Source organism: Hippocampus zosterae, chromosome 14, assembly GCF_025434085.1.
Source record: "Hippocampus zosterae strain Florida chromosome 14, ASM2543408v3, whole genome shotgun sequence".
Taxonomy (NCBI): domain Eukaryota; kingdom Metazoa; phylum Chordata; class Actinopteri; order Syngnathiformes; family Syngnathidae; genus Hippocampus; species Hippocampus zosterae.
In genome coordinates, this window is record NC_067464.1 from 11235900 (window position 1) to 11259463 (window position 23564).

The window sequence follows — 23564 nt, forward strand, 5'->3', positions numbered from 1 at the left end:
AAAGGAATTCATGTGACATTTTTTTCTTCAATTGGCAACAACATCTGAGAATACTGAGTGAAGTGGGAATTAACATTTTCACACAACTTTTGTAAAGCATGCCGAAGCCACGACGCAAGTCAACACCGAAAAGTCAGTAGTCGGTAATTTGATCTTTCAGACATGAAAATATGAACTTCCGAACGACTTGTGACAGCAACCGTTCATCAACACCATGTGACGCTCTTATCAGATCCATGTGGAGACTCCAGCAGGGAACAGGCATTTTCCTAATCTCTGCCATCATCTCTCACTTGGGACTTCAGTGGACACAATTCTATCGCTGCAACTGACCTGCATCGAGTAGGTTCAGACATCAAAACAAGAACATTAACTGATACAACACTGTCCAAACTAGCCTCATACCTGCAAAAATATGTGAAAACATTGTCTTAAACAAACCACAAACAGGACCGTGGCCAGACTTTATTTTATAGAGCTTTTACAACCACTGCAGCTGTCGCAATGCGCTTTACAGAACATTTAAAATACTACGTCCAAGAAATCGTAATATTGATCCATATATAAAGCGCATCGGATTATAAGGCGCACTGTCGGCTTTTGAGAAAATGTAATGCTTCTATGTGCGCCTCATAGTGCACACTATGGTAACTATAGTGTTGACAAGAATAGCAGTTAGCATCAACTCAATAGCAGTTAGCATCAATTCAATATCTGGCTTGTAAGATTCGGCTGCGTTGCCAAGTTGGAGAACTGACATCAGGAAGTAGGTTGATTAAAATTTTGACTGAGAGGTAAAAATGCCGACATGTTTTTGTTAAACTTAAATGCATCAGGAGTTGTAGCAATACACATGCCATGCAGGCTCCAAGTCCGTCCCATTGGAAGAGGAAAATTAGTCATCTGTTTAAATGAAATTTTTCTCACCTTACGTGGTCTTTATGAAACTGAGGGGGACGTATTCCTCCCTTTTCCAAAAACATTTTCAACATTTATATGAAGGTAATAATGATGTTATCCATACTGCAAATTTCCATAATGAAATTAATTTTCAGGTTCAAAGGATCATTCGGAACAGTAAGAGCGATCTGTTTATCAGTTTTTCATTCAATCTCCTTCCCATACGTCAACCATTCTGTTTGCTAGTTAGGCACTGCCGAGAATATAGTCTGAAATGCTTTTTTTTTTAGCAGTCTCTCCTCTGGTTTAGCCAGTTAAAACAGGCTGGCCTAAGTGTGACTTTATTCAATGATCACGTCCATTGCGGCAGCACGCTTGCAAAGTCAGGGAGAGGTCAGCATCTGGCGAGGGCTAAACACAACACATTGTTAGCGAATATTCAAACTCACAGCGATGATAATCCAGTTAGCGCACTGGTGGAAATGGCTCCATCAGCCTGGAGGAATTCCAAGGCGGTAAACGTCTCATAGTTGAGTGACGGGTGGGCGGCGCACAAGTTCATTCTGAGCTACTTTTGATTTTTTTTTTTTTTGGTTTTACAATCCAGCCAGCTCATGCAAACGGGCAGGTAGGGGTCCACCTTGGTGTTCAAGGACATTCTGACAGGACAGATGGCTGGTGATGGACTCATCAGCTGTTGCAAGGCACAAAATTGTGACCTTGTGATTGCAGGACTTCTCGAACCAAATGTGCAAGTTTGGCAAGATGCACGAGAGGAGGAGAATGTCCAAGTTAAGTAAGGAACATTCCTGGAGTGAAACAGACACAGAACCACTTGAATGTGTTGTCAGGGCAAACAATCAAAACTTTGTTGACCCACTTAAAGACATGCCGTCTTAATTATCCATAAAACACAGATGCAGAGACAGAGATATAATAAGTGCTGTGAACACTTGAGGACACACAGCTGGGCTCTAGAGGACAAAGTCTTCTCAGTGCTTCTCCCATTAAAACTTTGTGCCAGAGCCAAAAGGTCAACTTAGCAGCATGTTGGCAAATAGATGAACCTCGCTCACCTGGTGTCTGCTGCAAAGACGGTGCGGTGTTAGCTGCACATACAGGTGTTCCTATCAAAAGCTACACTTCTCTGAAACTGGACAACTGGACTCCAAGGATGGGAAATTCAATGGTTCGTCATGATAATATGAGTCATGAGCTCATGTACATTGTGTATTCGGTCCCGTTTTCCCATGAACTGTGCTAACCCGGGTACAGACTGAGAGAAGTCTGTTTTCCCACATTTCCAGTAGGCTTAGTGATGTTTATTAGCGGTACGCAGACGCAGACCAACAGGAGCCAGGGACTCTCTCTCTCTCTCTCTCTCTCTTTCTCTCTTCCTAGTGTGGCCACAGACAATCACGCTTTTTATTAGAGGGATATTAGCTACGATGGTTCATATTTTCACTGCAAAGGGCTGCCTTCTCCTCAAAAACAGCTTAGTGCAAAATGACATTTCTTCCAGCGATAAGAACGGAGCTGGGATGGAATGCCAAAAAAAAGGGCATCCATCAGCACGCTAAAACAGATGGAAAGTAAAAAAAAGGGGGTGGGAAGAAAAGTCAGAAGTTCATTTCTAACAGTCCAGGCTGACTGGCCAGTCAAAAACACTCACATCAGTTCATTGCTACAGAAGAGAGTGAGCCAATCAGTGGAGATTTGATCAGGAAAACGATAAAGAGCTAAAAGTAGGGGAAGTGCTGGAATGGTGCGACAGCGTCACCGATACACAATGAAATGACAATGGCGTACAACCACATCAATTGGCATCCTTTGCAGATAACGAAGAATGAGTTGTTAGCCTTGGCATCAGGCTACTGACGCAACTCACTTCAGTGAGTCATCCTCACAGCCAGCAGACGAGGCAACAAAGGCATTCTTATCAACAATCGATTTGCCAAACGACAAGTTGAATGCTTAAGTTGGGGGCGCTGAGGAAATGGACTTTGATACTTTTAAGCTGGCTGGTGACAAGTGAGATGGAGGCCACGAGGCATCGCAGCAGCCATTGGCTACACAATGGGCCCATTGACAGGACCCAGCTTAGAACCACAGCAGTACAGGCGCTTAGGTCCTACTGCTCTCTGTGTGGCTCGGCCACTGGGAGCTTTTAGAGCTTATCCAAATGCTAATAGGCCCAAAAGCTGAGCGGAGTACAGCTTTTCTTCTCCTCTCAGCCTCCCACATGCTGCCGGGAATGAGCTGAAATCATCTCGCCATCCCTTCCATCCTCTCTTTGGAAGTCGGGAGCATGAATCTGCCACTTGACTTTGCTTTACAGCTGCCCTCTGTGCTTAGAGACAACATGCGCACACAAAGAGGTGGTCCCGCAGCCAAACATTTCCATAAAGGGACCCAAAGACTGAGAGGGATGCCTACAGAACAGACAAAGCCTTATGTGCTTTGTGCTTGAGCAGCTCAAGAGCGTCAATGTCAGAGGCTGCACGACCAACGCAACAGCGCGTGGGTGAAGAAGTTAACCAGGCACGGGGTCGACGCATTCCTCTGCCGGGCAGAGTCACAGCCCCTGGCACCTCGTCTGCCAAGTGTGTGGATGAAGCAAGCGAGGGCCCTCTCTAGGAAAGCGGACCCACAGGCAAACAGGCCGGCATGCATGTCGCAAAAGAATAATGTTACCTATCACCAGCTACCACAAAGTTAGAGGGGGAGAGCATAAATATGTTTTCACTTTAGATGCCGCCGTATTATTTGTCTCCCAAAAATGCCGGCAAATTTTCTTGATTTGAATCAAATGTGGACGGGACACATTGCCAATCTCTTCTTCGTTTTGCAAAAGACAGTGCCAACTTTGGATTTGCAGTGATGTCTAGTTTGCATATACATTCATGGCAAGGTTGAGTCCGATAAACGAAGCTGGACCCATGCCTTCCCAAGCAAGCTACGAACAGTCACACTAATAAGAAACACAACAGGCTGATAAAGACGAGAGCTGAGTGAGCAGGGCTCTCGGTGAGCAGGGCTCAAGACGCTGTGGTTCTTTCAGTCATTGATTAAACTCATGTGTAGCCCTGAAACACAGCCGCTTTTTCCAGACCTTAAAAAAAAAAAAAAATTAACTGAACCCTCTGCACAGAGTAACATGGGTTTAATTTCTTGAGGGAGAGCACACACACTAAACCTCAGCTTCGTGATTTATGCACATTTGCAGGGCACTAATTCCACTGCAGTGTTCATAAGAATGCATGTGGTCGTTTGATATATTTAACAGATCAGTTGATAGTCCACCAAGCTAAAAGATGCAATGCGCTACAGGCAAGACAAATGTGCTCATCTGCGAAAGACAATACATCTCTGAAAAGTCTGATTATGCACCAAAAATACGAACAATGTAGCATCATTGTGAAAAGCTAAACTCAAAATAAAGTGGTAATCCTTGGGTCAATGAGGAAGATCATGTATTCGAGATGAGGACGGGAGAATGTCAATGAGCAAATCAGTATTGAACTACAGAACGCACAGGGAAAGGGGAATAATGCCGCAAATGCGTGGAAAAATGTTTGACTTCAAACAAAGGTCTGTTCACTGGAGTCAGCTCAGGGATTCTATCATGACGCCGAAATGGCGTACACTGCCTGAGCAGATAAATCTGATAGATAAATCCTGAGTGGTTGGCAACGGAATAACGCCACGGTTCAAAAGCTGCTTTCAAAGCAAATGCATGAAGATCAGGGCGTGTAGCAATCTCTTCAACAGAACCAGGAAAGGATGATTCCCCACATTGTCCTCTTTGGGTGCTTTCCATTGAATTCTGAGAGGCCATGATGCCGACAGGATAATATTGCTGCTTTTTCACTGCATATTACCAGTTCGGGTCAATTCCACTCCACTTTACGAAGAGTGAAAATCACACTGTATTGAATGCATCAGCTGGGGAAAGGATCTGCAAATGACAATAATAGAGAGCTAGGGTGTCCTGTATTTACGTGTCACATTTGGATTTTGGCCAAATCTCAAGACGAGACAGTAGGCAGCAGGAAAATGGAGTATGGCAACAAAGACGACAGAGTATATTGCCGAACACTGTAAGGCCCAGCAAAATGGCAAGCCAGGTACCACAAATAGCACCTCAAACAAGATGGTTTTGCCAACGCAAAAAAATTCAATAGCGAGGCAAGCCGAAGGGGGAAAATGCCGTGAATGATATGGACAAAAATATCAGGACATAACTCAAAATGAAAATTGGAAGTGCTCCCTGATACTGGAGTTTAACTCTGGGAAATGTTCCTTACTTATCCAGAAATAATTATTAATTCACAGATCAGGTTCAATAATGAAGGGACTCACTGCGGCAAATCTTGCACTGTACTTAAAGGTCAGCGCTGATCCGCTTGAAACCCTGTGCTGCTATTTATATTTATCGCTCCCACCTTCCAGCGGTTCTAGCACAAAGAGAAAGCGAGATCACCGCTAAGGCTCCCCACTGCCAGAAAACCACAATATCAGACATCACCACTCCTTTTTGCCATCTCAGTATAACATTTAAATGTTAATTTGACTCTTTCTGTCCATGAGGAGTGACTGAACAGCACAGGAGTGTGCTGAAGTTTTTCTTTCTTTATTTTTATTTGAAATGATTCTTTTCTTTGAACTGAAATGGAACAAAGCATTTCTCCTGTTTCAGACCAATTAAACTAATCCATCACCCTCAGCTTACAACTGAAAGGGGCTTTAAGGATTTTGTAGCAAATAATGCCGCCTGACGTTCTTTCCATTCACACAAAGCAACATAGAAATTTTGTCTTAATTCGCCGCACACGCGCACACACACACACACTTAGTTTCACCTGCACTTCTACAAGTACAGTCGGTGGCCTATTTATCATGTCGTATGACCCATTTGTCATGCAATCATTCAGTCGTTCATTTAAACAACAATCCAAGCTCTGACCAAAATTTAAAAAAAACATACATGAATAGGTTCATCAGTGAACTAGTTACACTTGACAAAAGAGCAAGAGCAACCCAGGATACGTGCATGTTCTTGTGTACTCTACATCCACCATTTACGTAGACTTGTGGAAGCTGCTTCACACAAGGGTTTAGATATGGAAACTTTATATCTTAAATATAATCCTATTGTATATTTTGTAGTATATTTTTAAGGAATAGACAGACAGTCAGGGCATGTCAGTACATAGATGCAAAGCCTGTGTTCTGTCAGGCACTAGGTGTGAATTCTCGGGAAATAAGTGGATTTACACCAAACTTGAATCAACTACCAACTAACAAAGCTTGAGAAAGCATTCACGCAGAAGAAAACAACAGATAAGGGTCGCACCACTTTCCTCCGCAGCTAGATATCTGAAATCGTATTAAAAGGATTTCACATAAAGGGAATCACCCACCCACCAGAGCGATGGAGCAGCACTTTTATCCCAGCACATAATTGCAACCAAATTACAATAATTAAAGAAACCCTAAATGGAGAGTGTCATCATAATGTTTCAGCACTTCAGATGAGAGTGTCTCTCATTAAGAATGAATTGCCTGTCTACATATTCATTCTCAATGTGATTACAAAAAAAAAAAAAAAGGTTTAATGCGCCAAGAAATACTTGTCTCGAGTAGTGAGGACACAATCAACATACAGTTGAATATACAAATTCCAACTCCACTGAGGATGTGCAATTCAGAATTTGGGCAACATTTTCTTTGGGGTATTTTGGACACGACATACTTTTTGTAAGTTATTGATCCATTTAATCGAAATAAATAATGAAATAATTTTACACTCAAAATGATCATTGATTTTTTTTTTTAATTGAAGTTCAAATGTGATTTTGAATCAACCGTCATACTATTGTCTTGGGGTCATATACATCATCTCGGGTCAGGGCCGGGGATTTACATCAAGCATCAAACATTCTGTATATCATGGCGGCGAAGAAGAGTACATTTTTTAGATGACACAATGCGTTCACTCGTGTGGAAACGCTTTGGATTTTGCAAGAAAGGGGATCATCTTGACAAGTTGGTTGGTGTGTATCGCCTTTGCAAATGCTGAGTGAAATGTAACGGGAACACAACAATCTCGTCGCATCTCGACCGGCATCACAAAAAGCAGCAGAAACAAATGAATCAACAGCAGTGGCTGCCGTGCAAAGTCGTGGGACTGGGCCAGATCACATGAATCACTTGAGGACCAAAGCTAGCATGTCAACATCGGCCAAAGTCACAAATTCACTGACGGTTTCCGGCTTTACCAAAATTATCTGAGCTGTACACGCCTTTTCTACAAGACTATAATCTTCTCTCTTCCACGAACACTTCCAATTCCATCACTTCATTTTGCGCATGTGGTGCTCTCCCAAATGTTCCTTGGTGAAAACTATCAGAGCTCGCGTTTATTAAATACGGTGATTTATACGATTGGGGATATTGCCAAATAATCCAAATGATAGTTGATCGCACCCAACACGCCAGCACTGTTTGAGCGAACACACAATTGAGCGGCCGTTATTTAAGATCTTAGTAAATCAGACCCTAGTTACATGTAAGCCTCGGTGGGACATAGCAACCACCAAGACGACTATTACCAGAGTCTTTAATAATTTAACCTGCAACGCCCGTTTAATTGTGGCTCTCAACTCTTGTCCTTAACCTTAGCTGACAGCAGTTTTGTTTGCAGGGTTCCGCTTCCTGCACTGTGTGAATGTGCTTGTTTGCTGAACGCAGCCGGCATCTGAGGGTCTGATTAATTACACAGATTCTCTGAGGAATTGAGGGTGACATATGCTCTTGTACTGGTGAGAGAGCGAAGTGCGTCTGTGTGGCAGGAACCACAAGCACCAGTTTTAGGTGTGACTTGATGAGCACATATGCTCAACTGCATTGGCAAAGATTGTTTGCCTGTTTGCACTTTTACTACAACTCCGGTGCGAACATGTGGTCAAGTGTGCGGTATCCATTAGATTGTGTGTATGTGGGTTAGTGGACTGATCAGAAGATTCAGGTGTGGCGCCAGAAACCCACTTCTACGTACAGCAGGGGCATCCTGGCACACACAGGGCACCAGATGTCAGAGCAGAGCAGGAAACCTGCTCAGTGGACCAATGGCACTTTTTACAGCTGAAAAACTGAATTCGGGCGTCCAAGAATAAACCCGCTGTGGGGATTGAACAGAACCCGCTCGCACCGAAACACAGAAAACTTTTTCAAAAGTGAAAATTAAACATTTGCGTGTACAGCTTGCAAAGTAAGTAATCAAGCCTGAGCGCGTGATGGGAGGTACAGGGGTGACCATGCCGCTCAATTTCATTTGCATGACGGTCTGTCAGTTTGCTCCCCTGTGTTTGCAAGAGCGTCTCAATCACTTCTTGGCTGTTGGAGTCATAGTGTCTAGCCAATTTTGTTTCATCGTGCAAATGAAATAACATTTGACAAACATTGTATAATAAATAATACATATGAGTGCAGTGAAAAAGAAGCATCACTAAGGGCAGGCAAGGAAGTTTCTTGGCTTCGTCAGCTCCATGGGCATGAGCAGTGTCTCGTTTGATTGAAAGGTATTGGCAGGCCATCATCCTCTAAGGAAAAGAAAAGTGGACGGTTGTAGCTAGAAGTCAGATAATCTGTTGGACAGTGTGTTCGAGGGCCACACTATTGAATGGGCCTGAATTTCAAGCTGCATCAATTTGATATGGTGCAGCAAATTCACCATTCACTCATGTCATGTTCTATCCATGTACTTTCAATTGCGTTTGTCCTCATTCAGGTCGCAGGTGAGCTTCCACACAAGAACGTCTGTACCAAGATTCGAACCATAAATCTCTCAATTGTGAGGCAAGCATGCAAACCAATATTCCACTGCCCCTTGTGTACAAAGGAGCTTAATAATGTCAGGTAAATTTACAGAAACTTTCTGGACATTTTTTAATTGGACGTTTAGCTAGTGGAGTGGAACGGAAGCACACATCTGCCATGTCCTTAATTGCCTCGCAAGAATACGTTTCTAAATTGGAATCTGAATGAATCTGCATCATATTTCCAGATTCTCCCATCCAATTAAAAACTATTTCAAACTAATTTATTAAATGGTCAATAATTTAGTAGAGTCACTTAATGAAATGTTGTCAAAGGAAGATCCTATTTATTCCAATGCAGTCCTGCTTCTTTACTTCAATTAAGACTAAAAATAAGAAGCAGGTTTTAGGTGGTGAGTTGATGTTGCCTGCTCAGAATGTCAGCAGTCGACTCAGTCAGCGCCTGCAACATATTATAGGTTTATGAAACAAGCCCATTGTGCAAGCCCATTAACAGCGATTCACCCAATGAACACCCAACGGGGGGGAGTGAAAAATAACAACAAATAATTCTGAATGTTGGTTCAATTTTGGAATTCCCAAAATACTCGCAAGGTAATTTTTGAAACACTCATTTGCATAATAGTTGTGAGTCTTGAGAAAAATCCAGAAGTTAATCTACATATGGACTAAATGGCTAAATGAAATGTAATGACTCGAAAGTACATCAAGGAAATCAACAGGAAAGGCATATTATGGTATTTAGAAGTGGTAGGCTGCATTTGGGCAATCACCATGAAGCAGAAGAGACGCTAGTTAGCTTGTTGTCATTAAGACTCTAATAGCAGCCAAACCTGAAGAAAAACGGACCCCTGAGAGGATGCAAAGGACGAAGACATGCAAAAGCACTGGCTATGATTGTCACGAGGCAGTGCGCTCAAATTCAATTAGAGTGTGAACAGCAGTACAAACAGGAATAGTAATAAGCTTGTCCAAAACACGTCTTGCTTCATTTCATGTTGAATCGGCAGCGACGGTGTGCCGGGTGGACCGCAACGCTGGCGCACAGCTCAGACTGTAATTTGATTTATTGCCCTAACAAAACTTGTCACGCGAACTATTTTTTGGGATCAGATTTGAGTTAAATCGGGATTCTCCAACTCCAGTATTGAAGGATCGCCTTTCTGCATATTTTCCTGATCAGCTCGTCTTCAAGCTCTGCAGGAGCCTGATCACAATTCTGATAGTTTGCATCTTGTGTGGTGCAGTAGGGAGAGATGAAAAACATGCAGGAAAGCAGACCTTGAGGACCGGAGTTTGAGACCCCTGGTTTAAATGATTCCAGTCAAAACCTCCAAGACATCTTTGCTGCATACTGTACACAATTCGCAGCTGATGTTACATTGCATCAGTTTGATCAGCCCCCTCCCTTCCTCGTTTGACCATTAATGAGGTAAATTGCTGAGGTTATAAACCGATTCCACATTCTCCATCAGATTAGAGGCTGTATTGCCTGGTCGACGCCCACTGCCGTAATTAGCGCTCAACATTTCTCAAAAGACATTTCACAGCTCTCGTACAGAGGAGCCAGCAATGCTGAATGCCTCAAAGGCAGAACTATTTGCACTCCAAACTTCTTGGCAAAAAGATTCAGATGAAATTTGGAGGTTGAATAGACACCATGTGTGAGGACGTAATTGGTTTCAGAAAATCTTGCAAGACTTTGGTTCAGTAAGCATCTACAAGCATGTTTTGCTTTTGATTTGACAGACATACAACATAAATTGAGCCACTGAGAACTAGAGTGGGCCAGCACAATGTTTATTAATTGTATAAATGTAGAGAAAAAGGTACGGTATATATTTCAGTTGAATATTGGTATTAATCAGGGTTTAGTTCCACATTTGAAATATAGCAGCAGTCCTTCATCATACTGGAACACCTTGAAATTATATGAAGAAAATTGTTTTGAAATTTGAAAAGCTTAGGAAGTCAACCAGCTTCAAGGAATGGGTTGTGTTCCACTTTGGAGGCTCGGCTGTAATTCCTTAGCCCCCCCCCCCCCCCCGAAATGTTTGCCACGTTAATGATAATTATTCATTCATACTTATGTTTAGGGACGGGATATCATAAAGGGCGTCTGTCATCACTGTGTTTAAAATATTTGCCTACTACTTAATCATGCATGGGTTAAGCCAGATGAAAGCTCACCTGACAAGGATTAAACGCTGCAGCTCTTTATTCCCCCACACCCCCAATCTCTAAAGCAGCATTCTAAAATGACTTCTGAGCATTATTAGGCATAATTCCTTCATTCTACGATTTAGAAAATGATGTTCTGCTCAGAAGCTTATAATGAGGAGAAGAGACGAAGAGACGACTGCCTTGTGACTGAGATGCAGGGCGACAGCTGACCTATAAGGGCTGACTCACCCCCACATTCACTTCACCACTAATATATTCACTTATTAACGCTCAGGGGAAGTGCAGTCTTGCTGTGTAAGAACTCGCTCAGTGCTCTGCTAAAAAGCAAAATGTGCGATGTATTTTAAAAAGTACGATTTTACATACATAAATTGGATTACACAAATGAATGATAATGTTGTATGACAGTATAATGTGGTATGACAGTACAGTGAAGACACTTACATTTTCCATATATGGTACAAGCCATCTTGCAAATAAATAATCCAACATTTAAAACAGGATTATCATTTTGTCTCTCGCCGTACATGTGCTGGTGAATTGTTTAAAAAATGTGAATAGTATCAGTACCCTTTGAAGTAGTGTATATATTACCAGTACATTAAACTTGTTTATATATTCCAGATAATGATGGATTTTATTTCTCGGTTAGAACAAAAAGCAATCAATTACAGTAATGAGGTTGCTTTTTGTTGAGCAACCCGACACTGCATTTAGGTGAGTATAGATGTACACAAGACAGACAGCAGACAGTCAAAATGTTTTTGAATTTTAAGTCCAGTACTGTATTGTCTTGGACTCACACAAAGGAATCTGAAGACGCATAAACCAAAGACCTGAGTCTTATCGATGGTAGATTTGTGCACAAGCTTAGGCCCCAAGGCAAGGCCTGTTTAAGATGTCATCATCATTAACGTCATTTGTCCGACGGCCACAGCGAGACAGAGTGGCCATTTGGAAAGACACCCAGTGAGGAGGAAGATGAAGACAGACAGCGCTGCTGGTCAGGAACAGGAAGATGGTTACATTAGGTCTAATGAGCAAATGTGAGCTCACACCCACGCTTTGCTAAATTGCAACTTTTTGTTGGACATTATTTTTCTCACAAGCATGTCATGTTTACTTCCTATAGTATTGCTGTGACATAGACATAAATCATAATATTCAAGCGTTAGCAGACTTAATACATCATAATCTTGTCATCCTCTCATGACCGCAAAGTCACAAGATATGACTGGGAAAAAAAAAACAATAATGCTGTTCTAATGAGGAGGTGGTTTTCCATGGATGGAGGAGACCCGTCTGTTGAATCTAGTTGGGTGACCGGCTGACATTAAGTGTGTGTGACACTTCCCTGCCGCAGGAGTTGTAGGCGCTAGTGTATTGTGACAGAGTGCAACCTTTAAAGGCCAGCGACTGATGCACAACAGCGCCCAAATCTCAGCAACTCAGCCTACAATGGCCCTCCTCCTAAGAGCATCTGTGGCCGCATATGCACGAAGATGTCATGTTACCGCTCCGGTGTGCACACAACACTGTCCCTTAGCTGCTCAGACAAAGACATCGCAGACTAATTTGACCGCTTCTAAGAAAACCATGTCAAGTCATTAATCTAACTTGCATACTTTAATAGAGTTATAATTTGACGCGTGCATAATGAAAAAAAAAATACAAAATGAGGTGCACAAGCAATGGCACTAATTACCATTTGAAGGCTTTTGGAAATGAAAATCATCTACTGCCACCTGCTGGTCAAAATTATTGACACCGTTAAAATTGAAGGAAAAGGGGGAAAAAACGATAATATATACTGTACAGTAACTTGAGAATAAGAAAAGTGTTTCAATGACGATGATGTATTTACCCGGCGGCAAGTTATTTACTGGAGCCTGCTAAGATGAAGCGTTGGAAAAATTCAGGAAAAGCATTAAATGCCTATCATCAAATTATAATACTCTGGCTGTCAAATGTGCACTTTATGGCAATTTTGATCTTTTAAAATGACACAAATCTCAATACTCTTCTCACTGGGAAACAGTTTTCATAAATCGTTTATTGTGTGTGACAGACATTTATATTTATATTTGTTGTGGATTGGTGCCTAACTAAGCACTGTAAATCTTTGACTGTGGAAGGCCACAAATGGTTAGCAAGTTTCTCCTCATGGGATTGGACTGTCCTCCTCAAGTTCTTGGAACTCAAAGAGTCTTATCTTTGATAATTGCACTATTGACGCATCCTTCAAATTGTTGTGCTAAAATCATACAAGTAACTCTCAAGCTCCGATTCCCTATCAATAAACTATTACAGATGGTGGCCGGACAAGGCAATTTTACATTTCATAAACATGATGAAATCAACACAATCGTGTTTTAAATACACAACAGCGGTGTTTGGGTCCTCGTTAGCTAGCAGTGAGCTTCGGCTGGCTAGGCTAGTGGGGCTAAACATTGGCGAGTCACTCCCAAGTCAGGAATCATCGCCCCATAGCAGCAAATAAGATATACTTTTGACAAGTATTGTTCTCACCAAGGGATAAAGATGGAGAAGCCATGCTAAGCTGAAATTGACTTAACTGTGAAAGACCGGAATAAAGGGCTTGCTTGGGTGATCGAGTACACTTTTCACAGAAGTCTGACTGGAACCACGTTAAAGCGGAGTGTATCAAACTTTGAACAGCAAAACACCTGGTAATTTAATAAGTGTCTGGAGAGAAAATTATTCACAACAACAGCTGTGACAAGACTGGAACCGTATATGCAACTTTCGACATAAATGTTATGACATTGCTTGAAGATACTACCGCACTGTTTCCTAAAAATGTGTCATGTTTTTTTAAAATACACATTAAAAATAGAACTGCTTTTTGTGTTCTTACCTTTCATAGATTGTCTTGAGAGAGACCTGATCAGAAACGCCATCACTTTCTTCTAAGAAGAGGATGATCCATGACGTCCTGTAGGGCCACTCCTCAGTCAGATTGATCCACGACGCCAGACGATCCCAATTGAAGATTATCTGATTGGCACGCAAGAGACGACCTGCCAACAAGAGAGCAGACATGGCAGGTAATCAGTTAACTAGGGGGTCTGTGATTATGAAGCAGGATATAATTATGACGGTAGCTGAATTGAGAAGTGTGCATGTTGTTTACCAGTGATAGAAACAATATTGAGCAGCCTCCTCATGGTCTGGGGGCTGATGTCGCTGAACCAGTCCTCAGTCACCAGCAGCTTTGTCAAATCGAAAGACATCTGCCTGGTGATGGTCCTCTGCATCTGGCGCCGCCGGTATGTGTCCTTCAAAGATAGCCATCATTTTTTTTTTTGAAAATTACATTTTCTCAACTAAATATTTTTCATGCTTGGAAGGGTAACATATGTCTCAATATGAAAGGATGCTGAATTCATGCTGATATTTAAACTGTGAAAACTGTGAATAGAACTAATCATCCACAACGGTTTGAAAGGAGGGAAAATTATTTCCTGGAATTCGTAAATCGGCCGTGTGCACCATGAAGGCAAACTGAAACCTGTATCATGAGACCCCAGAGATGGCCTTCAGGGTCACCATGTGATCTCAGGCCAAGTCACTCAAAAACATGATGTGGAAATAAAAACGTACATGGCTCACATGCCAGACCTTATCTGCAAATAATTCATGCTTTTTTTAAAGTAATATATGCTTCTAAATTGGGAGTCCCTTAAGAACAAATCAAGGGAACAATGAATAGGACTCTCTCTCAAAAAATCTTTTCAGCCACATTCTTATCCAGCAGCCTGTCCTGTCATATAATCTGTGAAAGAGAAAAACTCTCTGTGACTGCAAGAGAAAAACAAATCAAAGAGCCACTGTCCCAAGCAGAACAGTTATAACATGACACACAGGCTAGCTATTGACACAGATCCACCGGGGAACATCTGTGATGGTATCAGACAGCTGTCATGGTCATGAGCCAAGATGAGGCTTTTGGTCAACTTTGAAGTTGTAATACCAAGCTTGTGACCTCTTTCTCGGAGATGAAACATATGGCCAGCACTCAGTCTGGGCCCAAAAGGTCCAAGTTGAAGATAGACTTAAGAGTTTTCAAGCCATACATCCGCTTTGCAGACAGGCTACCATTTGACAAGTCAGACTAGGTGAAAGTTATTTGCGGTCAAAAAGCATGTATCATCTCCATTTCGATATCTCCCAAAGACATGGCCTTAACTTGAAATTTACGTGTATAAAAAAAATACTATAAGTGCGTTTCTCTTAGTCACGTCATCGTGTCGGTATGTACCGGAATATTCAATCAGTAGCAGGCTATGCATCTGGGCCTCATCCACCTTTTAAAACCAGCATTTGAGGATGCCAGAGGTCTAAAAAAATGTTTATCAAACAAGTAAGGTAGGCGGGGAGGGAGTGGCGAGATCATGATAAGTTCTCGCAGGGGGCAGGAAGGCATCAGCTACAAGCGGCAGTGTCGCTTAGCCTCCTGCCAGCAGAGCCGGTGCCAGTGTTTTGTCGCGGGGACCCACTGCTGCTGCTCGGCCTTGTCATTAGATGGGGGCGACGCAGCGGGAAAGATAAACAGCTATTACATCAATTACACCAGGAACCTTGGCTGCACATCGAGCACCCCACTCAGTCTTTGCTCACTCTACATATCTGTGTGTCTCCTCCTGTCCACTGGCCTATATGCCGCCTGCCAAAGCCACGCCTGCACTAAGCATCCTCCTCAGGAGGCGGCGGAAATGAGAAAGCAGCAAGGGTTTTCCATGACATTAAGTCTCACCCTTGGCAGCAAACATTTTCCTGAACAGACAGGATGGAGGGTGAATACCATCACAATGGAGAAATGGATGATTTATCTGAGATTGCTACAACGTAGAAAATCTCCACTGCCTCCTTGAGGGATCTCAACCCTTTCCATAATAATTCCCATGTGTATCGGTGATAGCAAAGTAAAGTGTGATGCTACCCATATAACCTAAAACGGTTCTTAAAATTGTTCTGGTTGCTAAGTACTGTACAACAATATAAAAATTTTGACAGGAAATTGAATTTGTAGTCATACCATGAATAATTTCTTCCAGATGTTGTACCATGTACCATGATTAATGTTAAGATTTTCCCCAAAACGTTTCCTAAACGGCTAATTAAAGTTTTCCGGTATCACAGCCTTCATTTATTATATAATGGGAAGAATAATCTTGTACAAATTAGAAGTCAAACAATAACCTGAAACAGACTGAGTTTGACCTCGGGTTTCACTCTCCATGTTTTAAAACAATCTTTACCCTGCGGTTAAGGGCGGTCTTGCTGCCAAATTTTGCCTGGTCTGGAGCCAGGCTACTCTGAGACATCTTCTTGTCAACATCTTCAGTCCATCCTGGGTTAAAGGACAATAAAATGAGTAAAATATTCCTTTTCACCTAAAGTCCTGAGATGCATTTTGCTCTACCTTCTGCAGCTAAGCTGTCGCCATTAGTGGGTGCTGCCATGCAGAGCTTCCTGGCAGTGCTGAGACCTCTGCTGTTGAGGAACACTGGCAGGTGGACAATGTTCCTCATGTAGTCGTGGCCGTTGATGTTGGAGTCTCTCAGCACGCTGTTGAGGTTTTGGTTGATGGCTTTAATGATGATATGAGGGTCGCTGGCAAAGATGGAGATGAAGGGCCCTTTAGAGAAGAGAACTCGCACCTAGTCAGAGAAGCGGCAGTAAAATACGTCAGGCAAAGGCTCGATAATTCATTTACGGATAGCCGTCGACAAATTGTTGTCATTTAAACCCATCGTAATAATATTCGGACTAACAATTGGATGACAGACAGAGAGGTAAGCAGTGGAGGGAAATTGTTAGAAATAAAATCCAAGGTTTATCCAATTTAAACATAATCCCCTGCATAAACGTAGTTGATGTGGTCAACAACATCCTATTTTATTAAACGTGTTATTGCTCAGTTTGATTTTTTTTTTTTTAAGAGAGATGAACAGTGAGCACAACTAATCCTATATTAATTTGTCTCAAAGGAATTAATCTAATCAATGAGGAACATGTTTATGGATATCGTCATTCATCCAGGAGATTTCAACCAAAAGTGTAAAGCTCTCTTTGTCTTAGAAGGCATTTTGGCTCTCATCTGAGAAGGCTTTATCAGTTCATACAACAAGGAGGAACATCGTGACTTGTGGCACATTGTAATAAATCTTGTCTTTGAAAGAATTTATAGGGGATTTCCCGTGGTGCTAACTATAAAGGATGGCGTCCAAGCGTCACAAAACAAGGGCTTGTGTGGCACGTTTTCACGGTTTGTTAACCCTCGGCCATTTCGCCACATAAACTTAACATAGGGGGATGAACCACCGTTGCAGCAGCATCTGTCAACAACATCATGTGAACTCAGCACAGTGCGTGCGCTTACTTCAGACAGATGAGGAGATTAAATTAGCACACAGGAGGTCGCAATCTACTTTGGGCTCACTCTACAAAATAATAACATTTGGCTAAAGGTGGAATAATTCTATTAGAGCAGCTGGGAGCAGGAAGCTAAACTTAAAGGGAAGCCGCGGCAGCTGGGAACAAAAGGGTGGCTGTACACCACCAGAGTGTGTTCTAGGAAATTGAAAATTAGGCTCATGGGAACAAATATTCTTGAACTACAACAGTAACAACCACCAGCATAACCACACACCGTGTCCAGCATTTGCAGCACTTTGTCCTGTTCACAGGCATCCAGCCCATCTATGATGACGGCCATTCGTGTCTGGTTCTGGGTAAAGCCATCGATTGTCTTGGCCATCTTCGACATTAGTTCTACCTCATGCTTCAGAACCTGCCATAACAAGGACAAATAAAGACTTCAAAGCGTTTCCAAGGTACAACGATAATTAGATTTTTCTGGTCAACTACTCAGAAATGCATATCGATGCAATTTCATCTACAATCTCAAAGAATTCCGTCTGGGAACAAATGCAATCCATTTAGTCTACCTTCATAAAGCCTTCACTCTTAAGCTGGTGCAGATTGTTGGCAGCCCTGTGAAGGCGTTTCCTCTGGGAGTTGAGGACTGAGTCGCCCACCTGCCACCAGGTTTTACAGTTGAACAGCAAGGCCAGGCCAACCACACTGGCCATTGCAATCAGCACTGCATTCACTGTCAGGTTCTCGGAGTCCACCTGGACACATAGCACAGATCAGTCAGACGCCAACTAAAGCAACAATAACTGTTCCACATCATGCGTTTTGTCGAATATTCTGGCAATTTCTCATCGTCTTAACCCACCTTAAATATTGCTAGCAATGCTAAGCCAGCAATGAGGCAGCACAGTGTCAAGGCAAACAGTACAAAGGACGGCACGCAGCATGTCTTTTTCCACTTTTTACCTGATAGGTGGGAGGACAAGAATGATGTAATCCTACTTGCAATGTGCTAATCGTAATCAACAGCTTCCTCAACCACTAAATAATGCACTAATGGAACTAAACACCAGTTGTGTCAAACCCTAATTTACTATTAGTAAAGTATAATAAACCACAGTAACAAGAAGTCTCTGTCATACTCCAGCCAGTGTACAAAGAAACATGTTAGATTAATATGACATTGACCAATAACATTTAAATCTGTCCATAGTAAATGTAAAATATAAAACTACAGTTCAGCTGTGAGTTTCTGGAAGGTAGCGTTAGAACTGAAAGACAGCAAAGTTACCTTGGATTTCATCATTCTTGAAAACCCTAAACAGCCTAGTGGCCATGAAACCAAACTCCCTTTCACATGCATCTGAGAGCGTGGCAATCATCTCGGCCATGGACGTCTCCCCTCCGACACTGGACAGGCGATTGTAGTCCGTGAACAGGAACCTGTCACCGATGAGAGTGTAAACGCATGTATTTTAACATGCAAAGACTCCGGTAAAACAGCTAAAGGTAATTTGGATTCATTGTGTCTGTCAATGTCACCTGACGGGCAGTGCACGGGTTGTTTGTTCAGGCAGTTCGGGTGGATTGACAAACATCAGTTTGAGGAGAAGCTCCAAGTAGCCAATTTGTCGGGCAAGCCGGGTGCTGATGACCCATGCCCAGTTCCAGCTCTCTCTCTCACGTCGGCTTCCAAAGTACACCAAAACTGGAGTAAAAACAAAACAACCAAGATTTGTAATTGAATTATTTTAACATGGGTACATATATACAATCATATATACGGCTGTTCATTTTCTTCTGGGATGATTTATTTTCAAACATCTGTTTATTGGTTGTCGAATGGCGCCCTCTAGCGAGCAACAGATTTGAGAGCATCTTTTGATTATTAGAGTACAGTTCAGTGGACGCTGGCAAATAGTTATAGAGCCTGGCCGCAATAGCACACTTGATTGTAATTCCATTCCGAGAACTAACCCATGAATAGCTGGCTAGACGAATTTACAAATGCCGAACAATGAATATGCGGGGAGTCCACTGAAGTTGGATTCTTTTGGGAGCCACTAAAGCTTTCACAAATGATTGAGACACTCTAGCAAGTCTGTCAATTTACCAAAGAAGATGTAAATCAAAGCAAGCAGGCTGAGGGAAACGGCGATGGCCAGCTTGTGATCAACGGTAAAGCCCAGTATCACAGCAACTGAGCCACAGAGCAGGAGGGTGAGGAAGACCACCAGCCAGGAGAACTGGAACAACGGCTCGATCTGCTGCCCTGCAAACGTCTTCATTTCATCTAAGAGACCATTGTGGAAGATATAGGAGTCCTATTAACAATTACTTCCCGAATACATTTCAGATGTTCTGTGAGTGATTACCCTCGAGTTTCTTCAGAAGAAAAGATTTCCCACTACCCCATTGTGCGTACAGACCAACACAGATGGGTGGTTGCATGGTTGGCTCGCTGAGAATGTCTGCAAGAGCGCTGCTGTACAGGTCATAACCCAACATGTCCCCGTCTGATTCAGTTGGGGAGAGGTGTTCTGAAAGAGATGAACAATTTAAAAAATGATAATAATGAATTGTTCTGGGTATTTCCAATGACTCTTGCAGAACAACAAGCAAATGGTCATACTGGCGCCAAATATTTGCGTGAGGATGCTTTTCTGGTGGGTGCAATCAATGTTGTATGGCGTCTCTCCAGCCTTGTTTGGGCGGTAAAGGAGGCGGCCATCTTTAGGGTTCCGGAGCAGCAACTCAGCCAGCTTTCGGCTCCTCCCTCTGATGGCGATGTGGAGGGGTGTGTCGCCTTTCTGTTCAGTCAAAAGGAAGTCAAGTGAAATTAAGATGACAGAAGGACTAAGTCATTAAGAGTTAAAAGTCCTTACCTTTTCTACAGCGGACACCTTTGCTCCTTTATCCAGCAGCAGCTCGACGATCTCTATGTTCCTCATTTTTGTGGCTTTGATAAGTGGGGTTTCTCCCTCCTATCATAACCGGGTACACAATACACTCTTATTAGTTTTGAGAATAATGATGGATAAACATGGTGAAGAGATGGCGAGGACATGCGACATTTGAATCCTATGTAGCTGCGTGATGTTATACCTTGGTGCAGCTCTCCGTGTCCGGGTTGCACTGCAGTATGTCTCTCACCATGGTGGCATTACCTTTCTCCACTGCCCAGTAGAGAGCAGTTTTTCCATCCTGATGTGGAAAAAAAACATTGGGATTCAGAACTGTATCAACCACACAAAAGAGCAATAGTGTTGAGGTAAAGCTGAGTACAAAGGACTATTATCATTACTTTTTTTTTTTGAATGGAATCTTTTTTGATATAAAGGAAGTGCGGGGAACAGAAATGGTACGTTCGTCAGAGTTCAAGAATAGCACAGTTTGGATGCTTTTAAGAGTCATTTTATACGGTAGCTAGCAGACTGTCACACTTGTAGAACAGATTCAAATGTTTTTAAAAAGTATAACTTGAAATTGACTGCCCTCAGCAAGCTTCCTTCTACAATTCATTAAATACCATCTTACCCTAACATGATGAATGTAATTACTTGAGCATTTGGATGAGCTAAGGTATCAAAGGGATAAAACAAATCTCTAGGTATTCAAACATGAAAAAATATGTCAAAAGTTAGGATTCCACCACAAACAGCAATACGGATTATCTCCAAAATATGTGTCATGCTTTCCATTTTGTTTTTAGAAACCCAAATATTTGCATGAACTCTGGGCTGTGGATTTAAATTCACTTCAAGTAACAACAGAGCAAAACAGAGTATCGGGTTACAGTGAACACAAATAGGCCTACTGCTTGCAAGTAAATATCAACAAAAATTAGGAGGGGAGCGCCTACCTGGCCCCTGACATCAATATCCGCGTATTTGTTCAGCAGAGCTCGTACTATTTCCACATGGCCTCCTCTCACTGCTCCAATCAGCATGGTCTCTCCACTCTGGAGGGAGGAAGCAGTGTGAAGGGAATTGCTTTTGCTTTCCCATGCGGATATTTGAAAAACAAGTGTGCAGTGGGTCTCACCCTGTCTGGTATGTTAACATAAGTGCCAGCATCCAGCAGATCCTGCACAATTTCGGTGTGTCCCTCCTTGGCAGCAATGGCCAGGGCTGTGTTTCCATCCTTGTCGGTCATGTTGACATTCGGGTTCCTCTTCAGCAGCTCCTTGACCACTTCAGTGTAGCCACCTTTCACTGCCACAATCAAAGCTGTCATGGAGTTCTGAAAAGAAAACCATTACTCAACGTGACTTTATTTCATGAATATTTAAAAAAAAAAAAACAACCGTGGCTGCTGCATCCAGAGTGATCTATGTACACGGAGTAAAATCGCTGATTTATAATGTTTTTTTTTTTTTTTAAAGGAAAGTCTAGTCCCAATGTGTTATATGCATCCAGTAAAATGCAAGTTTCTGTGTCTGATATTAAACAAGTATGTAACTTTTGACAGCAGCCATAATGCAGGCATAATCGACCGGTCATATGATCTATAATCTGCTTACGGCTCCTTCCTGATCCACATCGGCTCCGTTGGCCAGAAGGTGCATCACACTGTCGTAGTGACCCTTCCTGGCAGCCCAGATCAGTGGGGTGGTGCCGTACTGCAAACAGAGAGCGAAATGAAACCATGAAAGACCTACTGAAAAGTTGGAGAATATATTGTACAGTTACACTGCAGAACTGATTTAATTATTCAACAAAAAGTATACAAGGAAAGGACGGGCAGTTTTGTATGATTACTCGAGGGAGCAGAAATACAGTCAAACTTCGGTTTTCGAACGTCTCTGTTCTCGAGCAAATCGTTTTTTGACCAAAAATTTTCTTTTTTTTATGCCTCGGATGATGACCGAATTTCGGTTCTCGAACAAACTGAGCACACTTGAATGCATCGCTTGACTCCTCTCACCTTCCTTACACGAGGAAGTGACGTTTCCTCGTATAGCGTTCCATTGTGAACAGGCGTGTTCAATAAAGATTTGTTTTTTAAAAAGGGCGTGGTTTTGGTTTTCGAACAAATCGGTTTTCGAACAGCCTTCTGGAACGGATTATGGTCGAAAACCGAGTTATGACTGTACTCGGATAACCTGTACCATTAGTACATTCTTTCTGTTTGGTCAGTGTGTCGTTACCTTGTCCGAGCAGTTGACTTTAGCTCCGTGCTGCAGCAGCAGATGGACAATCTCAGCATGGCCTCGACCCGCCGCCCAAATTATGGGGTAGACGCTATACTGTTGGGAAAGACCACGGGGATGATGTCAAGACAGACCTGATGCTTTTAGCCATCTTCTTATTCAAAGAAAGATGAGAACTTAATAAGAAATCTATTTAGAAACCACCATCCATTCCAGTTCAAATATTTTGAAATACACTATGTACTGTAAAAATGTTATCTGCACCACCATCGGATCATATATCGTTAAAAATAAGAATATTCTAATGATATATCCATGTAAAATACCGTATCCAGTCTTAGTACCTGACCAGTGATGTTTGGGTTCGCTCCTTTACTCAGGAGCAGTTGCGCCACATCCGTACGACCTTTATAGGCGGCCCACATGAGAGCAGTCCAGCCTCCCTTATTAGACGACACACACAACCACAAATAGCATTTGGTTAAACATAGAAATGGTAGGGAAAACATCTAATGACGACAAAGTAGGCAACATCAATCTGGCCACGACAAAGACGACCTTTGTCATGCCGTGTTGGGATTCAAGACAATGTGCTATTTACAGAGGGAGTGACACATTGTACCAAGTTCACGGTGGTACGACACACAATCTCTTTGGTGCTTTTTTTGTTGTTATAAATAATGCCAATGTGATGCTCGGGGTGCATTTCGAACCACACATGGAAAGATGTTTGTTGTTTTTTTCTCTTTCTTCTTTCTTCTTTCTACGTACATTCTTGCTGCTGGAGGCTGTAAATTTCCCCAATGTGGGACGAATAAAGGATATCTTATCTTATCTTATCTTATGTCCCTTCCTTTCAGTCACTAACCAGGGCTAAGTGGTAAAGGGTGATGGCGATTCAACTGGACACAAGCGACGACTGTATGCTGTTGCTCTCGTAGGTCTGTAGATAAATCACTTTTCCAGAGGCAAATACTATCGTTGCCTTGTATGAATAACATTGGAGGCCTATAAATGACATCGCTAAAAAGAAAGGAGCCATCAAAGCACTACTGGTAGTAATAATCTCATTTTACAGCTAATGG

General features: G+C 42.3%; 1 protein-coding gene across 4 annotated transcripts in view; it reads right to left on the reverse strand.

The window, feature by feature from the left end:
* kidins220a (kinase D-interacting substrate 220a) overlaps positions 1–23564 on the reverse strand; it is a 41444-nt gene that overhangs the window by 13941 nt on the left and 3939 nt on the right. For all 4 annotated transcript variants that reach the window (XM_052086169.1, XM_052086168.1, XM_052086167.1 and 1 more), the window contains exons 6-24: positions 22824–22922; positions 22477–22575; positions 21850–21948; positions 21372–21569; positions 21190–21288; positions 20433–20531; positions 20213–20311; positions 19960–20137; positions 19703–19867; positions 19441–19620; positions 18870–19035; positions 18619–18770; positions 18193–18293; positions 17900–18085; positions 17602–17742; positions 16372–16609; positions 16208–16299; positions 14080–14224; positions 13804–13966 (exon numbers count right to left, since the gene is read on the reverse strand). In XM_052086169.1, coding sequence (XP_051942129.1) covers positions 13804–13966; positions 14080–14224; positions 16208–16299; positions 16372–16609; positions 17602–17742; positions 17900–18085; positions 18193–18293; positions 18619–18770; positions 18870–19035; positions 19441–19620; positions 19703–19867; positions 19960–20137; positions 20213–20311; positions 20433–20531; positions 21190–21288; positions 21372–21569; positions 21850–21948; positions 22477–22575; positions 22824–22922 — 2699 coding nt within the window. The remainder of the gene's footprint in view (positions 1–13803; positions 13967–14079; positions 14225–16207; positions 16300–16371; positions 16610–17601; positions 17743–17899; positions 18086–18192; positions 18294–18618; positions 18771–18869; positions 19036–19440; positions 19621–19702; positions 19868–19959; positions 20138–20212; positions 20312–20432; positions 20532–21189; positions 21289–21371; positions 21570–21849; positions 21949–22476; positions 22576–22823; positions 22923–23564) is intronic.